The 15371-nt window shown below is 46.6% G+C and overlaps 1 protein-coding gene across 1 annotated transcript in view; it reads left to right on the top strand.

Moving 5' to 3' along the window:
* Positions 1–14504, top strand: part of LOC143102874 (voltage-dependent T-type calcium channel subunit alpha-1I-like) — a 128264-nt gene extending 113760 nt beyond the window's left edge. The window contains exons 29-36 of the mRNA XM_076266686.1: positions 1975–2053; positions 2307–2428; positions 3650–4039; positions 9264–9410; positions 10710–10847; positions 11337–11520; positions 12492–12745; positions 13863–14504. Of these exons, the coding sequence (XP_076122801.1) occupies positions 1975–2053; positions 2307–2428; positions 3650–4039; positions 9264–9410; positions 10710–10847; positions 11337–11520; positions 12492–12745; positions 13863–14504 (1956 nt within the window). The remainder of the gene's footprint in view (positions 1–1974; positions 2054–2306; positions 2429–3649; positions 4040–9263; positions 9411–10709; positions 10848–11336; positions 11521–12491; positions 12746–13862) is intronic.
* The last annotated feature ends 867 nt before the right edge of the window (positions 14505–15371 follow it).

Here is a 15371-nt window from a genome sequence, read left to right as displayed (position 1 = left end):
CATGTTAGATGGAGACAGGTTAGAATTGAAAGTGCAACAGACATACAGTAAAGAGATACAGTACATTCTGTAGATATGAGAGACAGAGACAGATAAACAAGTGTAGTGGTAGAGGGTCAACTCCGACATGAAACTCAATCCAGTGATGTATAATTTGTCAGGCATGAACAGACAGACAGAGCCACAGACAGTACAGACTTCAGTGAGAGAGAGAGAGAGAGAGAGCAAGTGGGGGATTCTGAGAGAGCAAGGCGGCGGTGATGCATAGTTCTCCTCCCCCCTGCGTAAATATTGATCCCTCGATCATTAGTGGCGGGCTGCGCGCCTGATCTCGGCGGAATTGGGGGTGTAATTAACACGGCGCCTGATTAAGGAGGCTGCCACCGAGGCACGGGCGCGCACGCTAACCCCCAATAACGTTACGACCCACGTCAGCGCTAGAGCTGATTCTGACGCCCGCTCACTGGCACGCCTCAGTCAGACTCCTGAGTGGCTGAGCAGTACAGCGTCAGCTGTGCCATTCTGACTCTAGAACACGCCATCAGTACTGCTGTTCTAACTGCTACTTTAAGACCACACGGATACTGGGATGTACAGTAACTGATCTAGAGTCAGCTGCTTTGTCAGAGATACTTTGTCAGTCGAAGTGTCACTGATGGAGATATAACCATTATTAATAGCAATATGACCACTATTGATATGATGGGGCGTTACTAGCAGTGAGCTCCAAATAAGCTGATCATTGGAAAGATAGACTGCACAGACTCATTATTAAATTCTCTCTTAATGAGAGGGAAGACAGATATGCCTTTGTTCATTTCATGTTGACTCATTCTGCCTTTCTATGCTTTGACTGGTTGTGAATATCCATCCGGAAACCATCAGTCCTCCTCATAAAAACTACTGTATGTAAAAGAAGTGTAACAGCCACTCTGTATCACTGAGATTTATCGCCAGTTCATTTTACTGTTATGTCAAGCAAGACTATATTGCAGGAGCTATCATCTGCACAGCTCTTTCAGTCTCCCCTTCATACTCCCCCTTCAAATCTCCATTTTTGCTTTTTACTACTTCACAAGATGTCAGCCAATTAGAGGGAAATGAGCCTCTGTGCGACACGTGGGGAGAGGTGCGCAATCCGGCTTCACCTCCAGCCACGACGGCCCATGGTGCCATTCAGCAGGGCATAAATGCCCTCACTGGTTCCCATTACCACCACACTAAAGACAAGGCCTTGTTTTATTTCACTTGCCGAGATGGGCCATAAAGCTCTCTGATGCTGTACCAAAAGGCGACCTGTTTCAGTAGCTGACAAAATTTAACTTGTCTTATATTGGACCATTTTGGGGGAGTACACAATATTGCTGTGTGCATCCATGTAGGTTGCTGGCCTGTTTTCGCTGTTTTCGTATTGCTGTTCCCTTTAGTGTGTTCAATTTGATATTTTCCCAAGTAGTATATTAGCGAAGGAGTTCTGTATCAATAAAAGCTAATCTTTTTCCATCTATCCTCCTGTCTCCAGCTGAGCTTTGCTTTTATCTTTAGGCCCATTGAGTGAGCACAGACATTTTGGCGAGGCTCCAGGCAGTGCAAGTGTTGTCTTTGGGCTGTGGCTGTGCTCGTTAATATGCATGCCGGGGCTTGACTCAACTGCTCTGAGAAGCAGGTCACCTCACCCATGAAATAGGTTAATTCAGATTCATTTTAATGCCTCTGACACCAACGCTGGAGCAGGTGACGGAGGTGCGCTATTAAATCGCTGCTCGATCACGCTTCGCTAGCCGTCCAAGCGCTAGTAAATGTTGCGGGGATATCGGAGTTGTAATTCATAGTGGGCTATCACATTATTACCACGTGTGTAAACTGTTTAAATTGATATTGAAATTGTGTCCAGCCGTTCTGAGACATAGAGACTGTAAATGGTATCAGAGGCGGCTAATCGAATGATCCCCTCTGCCTCCTCTCTACCCTTAGGTGGGGAACCTGGGCCTCCTCTTCATGCTCCTCTTCTTCATCTATGCCGCTCTGGGAGTGGAGCTCTTTGGAGAACTGGGTGAGTCACAACACCATCTTCTCTGCGTGTTCATGTTCATTTGTTTACAGAGCTTACAGAAACATCAATCATGCCTGCAGTCAAAATAGCAACAAACAAACCACCATGTTGTTCTTTGTGCAGGTGTATGTTTTGTCTGGAGTCTGGACTGACTGTTTGTATGTGTTTCCGTCTCACTCTCTGTCTCTCTCTCTCTCTCTCTCTCTCTCTCTCTCTGTCTCTCTCTCTCTCTGTCTCTCTCTCTCTCACTCAGTCTGTAATGAGGAGTATCGCTGTGAGGGGATGAGCCGACATGCCACCTTTGAGAACTTTGGAATGGCTTTCCTCACCCTCTTCCAGGTTTCCACTGGGGACAACTGGAACGGCATCATGAAGGTAGTGATTTTTTTCTTTGATGTCCAGCTGTAACCCCAAAACAAGATTTTGTTTAAGTCAGTAGCCCTCAGTTTGCTATCCCCTCCTTCTATGTGCAGTATATTGTGTGGATTTGTGCATAGTGTGTACATGAATAATTCATTGTAAATTGACATGGTGTTTGTAGATAGATGTAAGTACTGGCCCATGCATTTTAGTTATTTTATGATTTTTTTATGAGTCTCTCTCTTACTCCAACTCCCTCTCTTTGTTTTTATTGAATGTCACCCTCTCTCTCTGGCTCGTTCCCTCTCATCACGCCTCATCACATTGTAGCAGGCAGCTCACTGCGCCGGGATTAGTGTGTGCTTCACCTCACTGTGTGTTCACTGTGTGCTGTTTGTGTTTCACTACTGTAATTCACCGATTGGGTTAAATGCAGAGACCAAATTTCCCTCACGGGATCAAAAAAGTATATATACTTATATCATCCCCATCTCACACTGTCACCTTCTCTTTTTTGTGGAACTATAGTATAGATGACAAAAAAAACAATGACATCCAATGAGAGCCCTTGAGCCTGTGCCAGAGTTTTTTCCTTTTATCAGTCCTATAGCACTTTTATGGCATGATGACAGAGGACTTGCCAGCTCAGCATATCCATACCCTTTCATTTAAATGGGCCCTTTATGTGCAAAAGTATAGCTTGCAAATGCCTCGCACTCAGAGAATGCCACGTGATGGAGGGATGGCAGGGCCTGGCACTTAACATGTACGACCTGCTTCATAGATGACCGCGCTCTCTGAAGCGAACACAGCCCGTGTCTGGCCACCGAAAGACCTTAATCAGGGCTGGAAAATTACAAGGCCAAGCTCACACGTATTTCCGGCAAATCCAATCCCCCCCACCCCCCCCGCTTGCTAGCAAGTCGGCAAGCATGGCAAACAAATCATAATTACCTTGAGTTGAGGTACAGACGTAGCAGTGCGATGAAAAACGAGCAGCATAAAATAGCTGCCGCGTCAGAAAAGCCATCAGCACACTCTCAGCGAGCGCCCATTGTTCACAGTGACTAATGGTAGTGCATCCTAATTGAGTGCAAGCTCAATGCATGTAACAGGAGGAAACAACAACACCATAAGATGGACAACTACGGCTGTCAACTAACATCAGTAACCACACTCTGTTTTCTTTCTATCGTTTTCCCCCCGTATATTTGATGACTATGGTGGCCCCCTCAGGACACTCTGCGCGAGTGCCCGCCAGGCACGGAGTACACGTGCAACCCCAGCCTGCAGTTCATCTCGCCCATGTACTTTGTGAGCTTCGTGCTGACGGCGCAGTTCGTGCTCATCAACGTGGTGGTGGCCGTGCTCATGAAGCACCTGGACGACTCCAACAAGGAGGCGGCTGAGGAGGCCGAGATGGACGCCGAGATCGAGCTGGAGATGGCACAGGCCACCCTCTGCTGCATGGGTGGCGCACCCGGAGTGGCCGGGGGCAACAAGGGCCGGACTGACCAGTGCGGACTACCGGGGCCCAGCACCGGTCCCCACACCCATTCAGCAACCCCACACGCCAGCCCCCGCGAGCCCCGCGGTGACCCGCACCGGATCTACTCACCTGCCCAGGTATACTGCTGGAGGCCGACTGGGGGAAGGGCGGGGGGGGGTTGGGGTAGGGGAGTTGAGGGTTGCTTAAGGGGCAAGATTGAGATAGAGATGTTTTTGTTCCTGGGCTGATGACTTGAGAGTAGAGAATGGTTATCATGAGTGAAGAGTAAAACTGATGAATTACAATTAAAAGAATAGATTAGAGATAGAAAGAGAGAGAGAGAGAGAGAGAGAGAGAGAGAGAATGGGTGAGAATAAAGAGAGACAGAGATTGGGTAGGATATTGGGGTGTTTTCATCACTGCGACTTGTGTTGCTGCAGTGATATTCTATCTCCATGGCAACATTTGATTATGTGTGTTTTTGTGTGTGTAGATGTGTGTGTCTATGTGCGTGTGTGTGTGTGTGTGTGTGTGTGTGTGTGTGTGTGTGTGTGTGTGTGTGTGAGTGTGTGCATGTGTGTGTGTGTTTGGGAGGGTGTGTCACCATGACCCATGAACACAATGAACTACAATTAATCTCCTCTCTAATGAAGTTCTGCACCAGATATTGACCCGCAAAATTAGATCCATCATGCAAATCTCTCTGCATTACCGCAGGACATGAGTCGACTCATCTCTGTATGCTCACACACATGGTGACACACTCACCCTTTCTTCCCTCTCTCTCTCTCTCTCTCTCTCTCTCTCTCTCTCTCTCTCTCTCTCTCTTCTCTTTCCATCTCTCCCTCCTTTCACCTACGCACACATACAAACACAAGCCCACCTAGATGAGAGAGATGCTAAAAATAGCAGGAGACAAACATACGCTAGCTTAGACAGACTGTTAGAGAGAAGATAACACACACAAACACACACGCACACGCACAGACTGATGACTCACTGTCATCTGGCCTGCCACCTTTGCTGAGCTATAATTGTCTTTACCTGTCTGTTTTTAGCCTGTTGTGCTTATGTAACTCACTGGCAGAGAGAGAAAAAGACAAAGTGTAGGAAAGAGACTATGGAAATTAGAGAGAGAGGGAGGTTTTGGAGATAGAGGAAAGAAGGGAAGAGAAAGAAAGAAGAGAGACAGAGAGAGAGAGAGATTATTACCACTAGCGGCACGATATGTCACAGAATGCCATAGAGAACGAGACAGCCACTAGGCAAGCAAATATATATATTTTTATCTTATTTTTTTTTCTCCATTGTGTGCTAGTGTGTGTGTGTTTGGGGGAGGGGGTGGAGTGTGCGGCGTGGGTGTGTGTGTGTGTGAGTGTTCTATGTTCTATTATTTTTATTATTCTCCATAGTCCATGTCAATTGTTATTATTATTATTATTATTATTATTAATTGCTAATTTTTTGATGTAGCTACTGCTTTGGCAACATTGTAACACTTACAGTCATGCCAATAAAGCTCATTGAAATTGAAAAAAAAAATTGAAATTGAAAATTAAAAAAAATTGAGAGACCATGACACAGGAGAACAAGGAGAAGGAAGGAGAGGATTTTTTGGGGAGGGTTGGTGATCTGAGTTTTCAATCACCGCAGTGCTGGGACCATGACCACTGAGACACTGAGCAAGCCGCTCTCCCTTCCCTCCCGCATGCTGTCGCAGAGGACGGGGGGGGGGGGGGGGAATCATTTACAGGCAAAATGAAAACGGGGGGGGGGGGCTTTAGCAGCAGAGGGAGCGATGGGAGGCAGGCAACGGAACAAAATGAAAAGCGATGAGGGGGTAGGAAGGCATTGTGAAGAGGAAGCTCGGGGATGATGATGGGATTCTGGTGCAGCCAAGCTTTGTGGTTCAGATGGTTCCCTTCCAATTGAATATAGAGAAGACACTCATGGAGGAGTGAATATGCATGGGGTTTAAAACATGCTAATGAATACAGACTTAAATTGTCACACAAGGTTAAGTGAGGTTGAGAGAATGTGCTGATGATTGTTGAGCTTAGAGCAACAGCAGTTGTTGTATCTCTCATTTGAAACTGGTGAATAAAACCTTGCCGATGTTACTTTGCGTCTAGGCTAGGTTAGTTATCCTTATTCAACACATGCATTCATCCTTCTCAACCTGTTGATTCTCTCTCTCTCTCTCTCTCTCTCTTTCTTTCTTTGGTTCTTCTTCTTGAGTTTCCGTGTGTGTGTGTGTGTGTGTGTGTGGGTGTGCACGCACGTCCTTCTGTGCATGCGTGTGTGTGTGTGTGTGTGTGTTGAACAGAGACAGAGGGAAGACAGATGGGAATGGACTGAATAGCAGTCAGCCATTTGACAGACAAGCATTGCTGAAAGTAAGGGTGGAGGAGGGAGGAGGAGGGTTGACAGGAAGGCACTGGGTTGTGGTCAAAACAGCGAGAGAATCAGGGGCTCAGGCTGATTCAGAAGCGATGGGACTGTAGCTACAGCATCCCTGTGGAGCCGGTCTCTTATACAGATCAGGAGCACTGCTCCATCTTAACACACACACAAAACCTACATGTACCTACTTTATCCACTTCTGAAATGCTCAGGTGAATGTATGCTCACGTGAATATTTGTTCAGGTGAATGTATTGCTCAGATGAATGTATGCTCAAGTGAATGTATGCTCAGGTGAATGTATTGCTCAGATGAATGCTCATCACTAAATGCATTTTGGCCTGCTCAGGACCTATAATGCCATCACCTGCTTTCAACTTCAGGCCGTTTTCTGACCGACACAAACAATCATGAAGAATGATAGAGTGCTGAATCATCAAATTACAAATATCAATTTTGACATTTTCAAGACATGAATTACTTTGGAAAAGCAGAGAGAGAGATGAGAGTGAAGGAAAGAGAAAGAGAGAGAGAGAGAAAGAGAGAGAGAGGCCTTAGTGAGGGAGATTATGGGTTCACTGCGAAGGCATCTGCTGTGCCATGTGTTACGCTCCAATTTGCCTCAGGGCTCGCAGATAGGGAATTCTCTCTCTCTGTCTCTCTCTTTCTGTCTCTCTCTCTCTCTTTCTCTCTCTCTATCCTTCTCCTAGTGAGTAGGCCTCGGACAGGCAGCAGGTGGAAACACTCCCCATGAATGGCTAGAGCAGGAACCCCACCTGTGCACAGTGGGGACAGCCACTACATCACCCATATGCCGAGCAGTGGGCGAGAGCTACACCACCCATATGCTTATGTGCTGATGAAAAGGGGCATTATCCACATGCTGCGCTTATTGAGAGGCAGTTCATCGGCACCGGACGCTCCTAGAGAATGTTCACATCACTCGAACTCATGTTGCACAGACACTGGCTGCCAGGTTTTATCCTACAACGTCGTTTCCTAGAGAGGGAAGTGCAACATTTGACTGTTCAAGCAGTTGTCAGCCATCCATTCTACAGACAGGCTTATTTTAATTGTAGTGTTTTGTCCAAGCTTATCAGTATGTGTATGTCTTTGGTGTTAACCATATTCCAGCTACAGTAGCTATGCATGTGCATCCACGTTTTGTATTTTTATATACAGCTCAATCTGCAGTTACCTTACCTAATTTATAGTGTTAAATAAGGTTGGGGTAGAAGACTTGAGGCATAGAATATCTTATAGGCATTAAAATATAATTCAGTAGGAGTGTGCTGTCCTCAGTAACCGTCGGCTGTTGAATCGCAAGTAAAGAGTGGTATCTCAGCGCAGCCTGAAGCAATCCCAGATTGCACATCCGTTGGTGGACACCCAGGTGCTGTCAAAGGCTCCAGGGTGTCGCAAGTCTCTATATTTCAATTAAATCCACACTAAAAGAGTCACTGTGTCACTTGTATTTATACTTTTGACTTTATTTCTTATTCTTATGTTGTTTAGATAAGTCAGTATGCCCGAGAGGCATTTTGGCGCCTCCCAGGCTCCCCAACTGTGAGAAATCCTGATCTGCTTTAACATTTTATCAAGGGCTTATCTTAAAAAGCCCTCCACTGTGTTAACCCATGCTTCAGTTTTCTTCAGTTGTGATTTGAAAAACACATCACAATGGTTCCCTACCAATTGAGTTATTCACAATTACATCTGTGCTTGTGGTACGATAAACCAGCCACCTTAATAAGATTTAATGAGATTTAAGCCAAGCACAAAATTATACACTGGAGAGGGCACTGATTGAGGAACGTTTTATCGTGCTGGTGAGAGACCTTTGAGAGGCTTTTTCAATCACCACTTTAAATTGTCCCCTTCAGCAAACTGAGTATTGAATATTTTTGTAGTTGCAGTCAATCTATAATGCATTTTCCTTTCACCTTTGATGCACACAAGACCTTGACTCAGACGTACATGTATGCAAACCTAAAATTAGGGAGAAACAACTCCCACCGGCAAACAAACAAGGCCCTAATACATGGTGGTGATTTGCAGGATTATGGACCAGCGTCTAAATGTGAGCGCATATCAATACTCTTCCCTGTTAACCCGGTGTCCCAGTCAAGCATTTTGCTTTTGTATGATATAAAAGCCTGTGGATCCCCATCATTTGTCCTGGAAAAGACCGGATGGATCTGGGGGAGGAATGAAGTGCTGATGTGTTTGTGGGTTCATCTGTGGAGCCGACAGGCCGAGCGCGGTCGGGGCTCAGAGGCTCTTTGAAGCTGAGGAGCAAAACGTGAGGCTGGAAGCTTTCTCTCAGGCGGTCATTAGCTGCACCGCCATAACAGCCAGGCAGGGCTGTCTATGCCTGACCCAGGATGCTCGTTAGAGTGTGTGTGTGTGTGTGTGTGTGTGTGTGTGTGTGTGTGTGTGTGTGTGTGTGTGTGTGTGTGTGTGTGTGTGTGGTGTGACTTGAAGAGAGAGAATGGGAGAGAAATGGTCTGTGATATGGATATGGAGCGTGCGTGTTCACATATCTTGTGTGTGTGTGTCTGTGTGTGTGTGTGTGTGTGTGTGTGTGTGTGTGTGTGTGTGCATGTTTACACGTGAGTGTGTTGGGTATATATGTCCTTCGCTCTGTGAGTATCCTCATGCCTTTTTGCCTGTGTGTTGGCATGAGCGTTCTTCATCACTGAGTCTTGTGTTCTCTCCACTCTCTCTGTCACTTCACATACACACACACACACGCACACACACACACACACACACACACCTACCTCCAGCTCAGGATCACGATTTACACCCCCATGTGGTGCCTTGAGATGTCTCTTTCTATTCATTACGAACTGTCAAGAATAAAATAAACAAATACCTGCTGCAAATAAATAAATGAGCAATTGAAATGCGTGGAGTGTAAGAGCAGGAGAGCTGACCGTGCACATTTGCGTCTCAGGAGAATCTGTGGTTGGACAGTGTGTCTCTGCTGATCAAAGACTCCTTCGAGGGCGAGATGCTGATGATTGACAACCTCTCGGGGTCCGTCTTCCACCACTACTCCTCCCCTCCCGTCTGCAAAGACTGCAAGACTCACCCGCAAGAGGTACAGTCGCTCCTCAGCCCACCCCTCCACAGGGTGTCTGGACGCGTGTGTGAGCACGCGGACAGAAAGACTCGGCCTCCTAGCTGGGCAGGGAAATAACCAGGGGGCCCTGAACTGGAGGAAACGCACTAGTATGCAGAAAGGAGTTAGGAGTGGAGTTCGGCGGTTGGATTTGTGTTGTCGAAATCCAGCGTGTTAAAAAAACGACGCTTCTGCGCTAACTCCCATCGTCATCGACTGTACTAAAACCGCATTAACGTTGCATCAGCCACCCTCTTTATATCTGCATACCTCATTAAATACTCAATGGCATGCTGTACACGCATGAATATCTCATTTTCATCTTGTAAGCCAAATGAGTATTTGCTTGTGTTGGTTTTTATAGTACATGACTTCATTTTTTAATGCATTGGCTCATCCGCCCAGCCAGTCCATCTCCCGTGTGCATACTTAAGCCACAGGTCATCAAAACGTCCATCACTGTGAATGACTGAAACATGCTCGGGCAAGGAAGCAGTCATTTTGGCGAGAGCCTCCTCACCTGTCACTCCCCATTTGGGTCTGTCCGCAGCAAGCGTCGACCCATCAATCCGTCCCTCTCTCATCCGCGCCTCATCTCTGATTTATGTACTCCTCCTTCTCCTCTTCTTCCATGCTCTCCCCTCTCTTTCCCTCTCTCTTTCCCTCTCTCTTTCCCTCTCTCTCTCTCTCTCTCTCTCTCTCTCTCCCTCGTTCACTCTCCAACTCTCTCTTTATCTCTCTGTGTGTCTTTGGCTCACTGTCCTGCAGCTTACTCATGCGCTCGCTCTGATTTCTGTGACAGGTGGTGACAGTGTGTGCGACTGTGTGTGAATCTCTCCCTGAGAGCGGCCTCATTCTCCACCGCGCAGACACACTCCTCTCTGCCTCTGTGGGTGCTATGCTGGGATGGCTCACCAAGAGCAAACCTTTCCAGTCCTGAAAAATATATACTGTACTTACTCAAGAGTGCTCACATTGTTTATTTAATGTGGAAGTAATATAATTGAGTAATTTGAGACATTTTGGACTGTTGATATTTAAATGTACATGTTTGCTCTCTCTGTATTATATATTTGTATTTATTTTTCTGCTCAACCAGTTTACTTAGTTTTCTTCTCACATGTTCAATCCAGCACTATTATGAAAAACGAAAGTTTCAATGTGTTTTATATAAAATCTTTTTTGAACTGTTTGTGATTTTGTGCCTCTTCCAGGGACTTATGCTATGTCTCTCACCCAGAAAACACAGTGACATCCCCATCTCTATCCCCTCTACAGGAGATCCGAATGGCCGAGTTGGAGCAGGCTTCCTTGAGGTCCGAGCAGCTCTCGGACAAGTCCTCATCGCCGGCGCTGCCCGACAACCTCAGCCTGGACGAGCAGAGCGTCTTTCAGCTGCTGGTCCAGGACAGCAAGGTGAGCTTCCTCTGAAATGGAGGTGTGTGATGGCAGTGGGGAGGGCGGGGGGATTGAGCTGCCTTTACTGCAGCAAAAGTGCATAAAATCCGACCACAGCCCTTAATCTGTGAAGTCTCTCAGTGTGCGGTTGTAATGAGCGCTAATCAGTCAGAGTGGCCATGAACTCATGCCAATTACCCCGCAGGAATCAAATAAATAAATCCCCAGATCTCAATCTCATGAGCCTCGTGAGCCATCCAGGGGAAAGAGGAGTAATGCCTCATGTTTGCTGGGGGAGTTTCTCTCATATTGTCCATGTTTGCTTTAGTTACATGCACTGAGTTCCTATAAAAAGTGGATAGAAATGTATGGGGTGGGTGGGCAGCATGGTTTGAAGCAGGAGCCTCTACAGTGTTAGCAGTCAGTGGTAAAGGTTTACATCAGCTGGAAATGGAGATGGAGACCTACATGTAAATATGTTTTTCCTTCTCTCTCTCTCCCTCTCAGGATGAGGAGGACATCCACAGCTCCGAGGAGACAGAGGCTCATCAGGAGGGTTGGGACACGGCCTCAGACCCACGGCACTCCCACGGCCACTGCTCTCTGATGGAGGTGGGGGAGGCGCGGCCGGAGGACAAGGCCCAGAATCAGCTGCAGCAGTCCAGCCTCTCCCTGCCGGAGCACAGCCCTGGTGAGCTGGCTTTGAGAAAGCCTCGTCTGCAGAGAGATGGGGACCAGCATAATCAGCCTTTCCCTTCAGCACCACTCAGCCTGCTAATTATGTGCTTTTCAACTAAGTGCATTTTTTGCAAGTGCAGTAAAAAGCAGTCGTTCTTACATCTCAGCACTTTTTAACAAAATAGAGGCAGTAGGACCAGTAAGGTACACAAAACAAATATACAATATATGTATGATATATATGTATATATATATATATATATGTATATATATATATATAATATATATATATATATATATATAGAGAGAGAGAGAGTTTAAAAGAAAGACGGTGTCTATACAGTGATTTTGCAGTCACCATTGGGTATTTTTGACTGTAAACTCTATTTCAAATGCATGCCATTGCCTTTTTATCATGTGTAGGGACCATGTACAAACATGTTTGAAGCCCAGTAGCAGAGTTTGCCTAAAGCTAATGTTCTTCTGTCTCAATTAAAATACAGTATCCACACAGCAACAGAACATCGAGTCAACAAGGCAAACAAGGCAGAGAACATCAAACAACAACATATCAAATACATTTCAAATACATAATGACAATGCAAATCAAATACATATGACACACTATGCGTATGACCAACTTAATTTTTTTTCTTTTAAAAGATCACTAACTGAATACCAAGCAAATGACTAACATAGAAACAAGCAAGATGTATAAAATGATTGCAACATGACTAGCTTTCAGCAGAAGTTTCGGTTTGACCTGAAAGCTTCTCGTAGACCTACAGCTCTTAATGCCATCTGGTGGGGCATTCCACCGAGCAGTGGCTTTCACAGAGAAAGCTGAGTGCCCAAACGCAGCGCTACAAAAGGGAGCGGTACAACCTTGTCTACAAGTCATTCAATGAATGAACACACCATGAACACTAATGAACACACGCCATCCCTATCCAGCTCATTGGCTCCTCTGTGGACACACTGTAGGTGGGGCCGAGAGCAGCAGTAGCAGCACCAGAGAGGGCGGGCGTGTCTGTGAGGGGAGAGGTGCTGGGTGCGGAGGCTCATCGCCCAGTCCCTTCCAGCTCCCAGCCGAGTTCTTCCACCCGGCTTCGGCAGCCATCCCGGCACCGCCCAGGGCCCGGTATGGCCACCGGTCCAAGCGGCTGAGGATGACCTCTCCCGCGTCCTGGGCCTCGCTGCGATCTCCAGGAGCCAACAGCAGGATGCTCTGCACCCAGGTAGAGGAAGACCTGCAGCACAGTTCAGCTCAGTTCATAATCAATGCTCAAAGGCTTTTAATGTATTATATACTAATCTATTCATTCAAACATGCTAATGTGCAGCACCCTGATGAAGCACATAAAGTTCATTTGAGAAATGATTTTTAATAAAGGTTTAAAGGATAATTCCAGTATTTAGCACTTTGAGTCCCTTTTCTGGTTTGTTTTGGATGAACTAGAGTGATGGACACCGAAATTTTGACGATGGGCCCTGTCTCGACTTTCTGACTCGTTTTGAATCGCCTTTGACTGGCTGGCTATGGGCATGCACAAACATGTCCTTAAAACAACCCTTAACGTTCATTTTTTAAACTGTGCAACTCACCGAGTGGCTACTGATGTTCGTTGATGTCCCAAAACAAGTAGCGTAGCGAAATACAGTTTCTGTTGTGTTTTATTTGCCATTTTGTAAAATCCCATTGATTTCTGTTGGAAGACTCATTGCTCCTTGATATCACTGCGCTACCGGAAATGGAAAGGAGGTCTGTTTACGGTTGTAGTCTTTCCCCCGCGAGACCTTCTTTTACTGTCTATGCTTCAGACTCAAATATTGAGCAGAAGTTTATACACGGTTATGAGGTATCTGAAAAAATAGTTTCACAATAGCAAATAACACGGATTTAAATCATACATTGCGCTGATATATTTGTTTTTAATAATCAATGAACACCATCACAACCACTCGGTGAGTTGCACAGTTTTGAAAACGAACGGGTTGTTTTAATACATGTTTGTACATGCCCATAGCCAGCCTGTCAGAGGCGATTCAAAATAAGTCAGAAAGTCCAAACAGGACCCATCGTCAAAATGTCGGTGTCCACCGCTCTAGTTCATCCAAAAGAAACCAGAAAAGGGACTCAAAGTGCTAAATACCGGAATTATCCTTTAAGTGTACATTGAGTATAATGTACCCAATTACTGCAATATATTGAGTATAGCAATATAATAACACAATTATTTTTCAATATTAACTAAATTACTGCAGTGTCATTTGTTTTAGAAGACATTGTGAACAGATCCAGCCGTATTGGCTCATCTGCTTTTGTCCTTGTCCTTTTTGCCCATGTTTCCGCAGTACCCCTCCCGCAGTGACTCTTCTCTGGCCACGGGGAGCTCCGAGGGCAGTCTCCAGACCACCATGGAGGAAGGCCTGAGCTTCAGCGTGTCGCCGCCTCAGGATCTAGATCTTCCCCTGCCCTCACACTCCCCCTCCTCGCGCGACTGCGGAGACGCCGGCAGCCCGCACCGCAGAGACACCCTGACGCCCCACGCCACCGCCACCTCCGTCACGTTCAGCCTCCAGGCCACCAGGGGTCATCAGAGGAGCCAGAGCAGCTGCGGGGGCAGCACCAGCCCCGGTTGCCACCGGGAGGATTCAATGGACCCCTCCGACGAGGACCTGGGCATCGTGATTGGCGGCTGCAGCAACAGCGAACAGTTGTCTGAGACACTAAGCAGCCTCTCGCTCACTTCCCTCCTCTGCTCCAGCTCACTGCTGCCCCCAGTGGTGAAGAAGAGCAACAGCACGGGGAGCCTGGACCAGGGCAATCTCTCCGGCAGGGGGAAGGACGCTCGGCCCCAGGTTTACACAAGCAATCCCTGGTCAGACCAGAGGATAGGCAGGGTGGAGGTGGAGGGCGAACAGTCAGACATGACAGAACTGGAGGGGAAGAGTACAAGCCAAATAACAGTAGTGGCCTCCAACAAAAACAGATGAAACCTCCCATTTTGGCTCCTTCTCAAGGTCCGCCACTAGCCCTGTTTGTCTGTTTGGCAGGGTGTGGTATGACACAGGATGTTCCATATTAAAAAAACAACAACAACAAAATTTCTCTTGCTCTCCCTCTCTCTCTCTCTCTATCTCTCTCTCTCTTCTCATTTGTTAACCCATACCTCTTTTGTACTTTCCTGGATAGCAGCTCCAGCTCAGTCAAGGGGGTTACAGGTGATGCTGCGTAGCAGTTGAGACCGGAGAGGCTCTGGGCCTGCCCTGATCAGGGGACTGGAGGGGAAAAGGGTCCCGCTTGAGTACCCAGAGAGTGGAGGACAAAAGACCAGCCTTTCTCAAAGCAGAGAGAGAGAACGCCTGGAGCCACAACTTTGCAAAGGGTGGATGCCAGAGAGATCACTGCGATCACTGTTTCAATCTCTTACATAGACTGCACGTGGCAAGCGTGAAATCATTGGAGGAGATTTGATATGTATGCAAAGGGGGCCACTCTTTATGAACACACAGGCTTTTGGTGAAGGACTGGAGTGTTTTGTTTTGTCAGAGGGATGCTTCTGTTTTCACATTCAGAAGTGAGGGCCGTTGTATGGATTGTGATCGCATTTTGGGATGTGCAGTAAGTTTAAAGTGTCTCACCAGAACATGGCTCTCACTATCCCCTCTCCACCAAAGGGAAGTAAAATTACCATGAATGTGAGCAGACAGTTAAGGTAGCAATTATGCCACACTATAGGTGGATTTAGATTTAGATTTAAATGGCCAAATAGCTTAAATTGCCTTTATTCTAGAAGCAAGAGGATGTTGTGATAGACCGGCTTGGGCTTTCTCAACAGCAGGACCCTGACAGGAAGTGGT

Source organism: Alosa pseudoharengus, unplaced genomic scaffold (genome assembly GCF_046254945.1).
Source record: "Alosa pseudoharengus isolate Yale_2024_CS ecotype anadromous, Long Island Sound unplaced genomic scaffold, YU_APseudo_1.1 YU_APseudo_1.1_scf_4, whole genome shotgun sequence".
Classification (NCBI taxonomy): Eukaryota; Metazoa; Chordata; class Actinopteri; order Clupeiformes; family Clupeidae; genus Alosa; species Alosa pseudoharengus.
The sequence above is the reverse complement of the archived record's forward strand: the minus strand, read 5'-3'. Positions and strand labels throughout refer to the sequence as shown.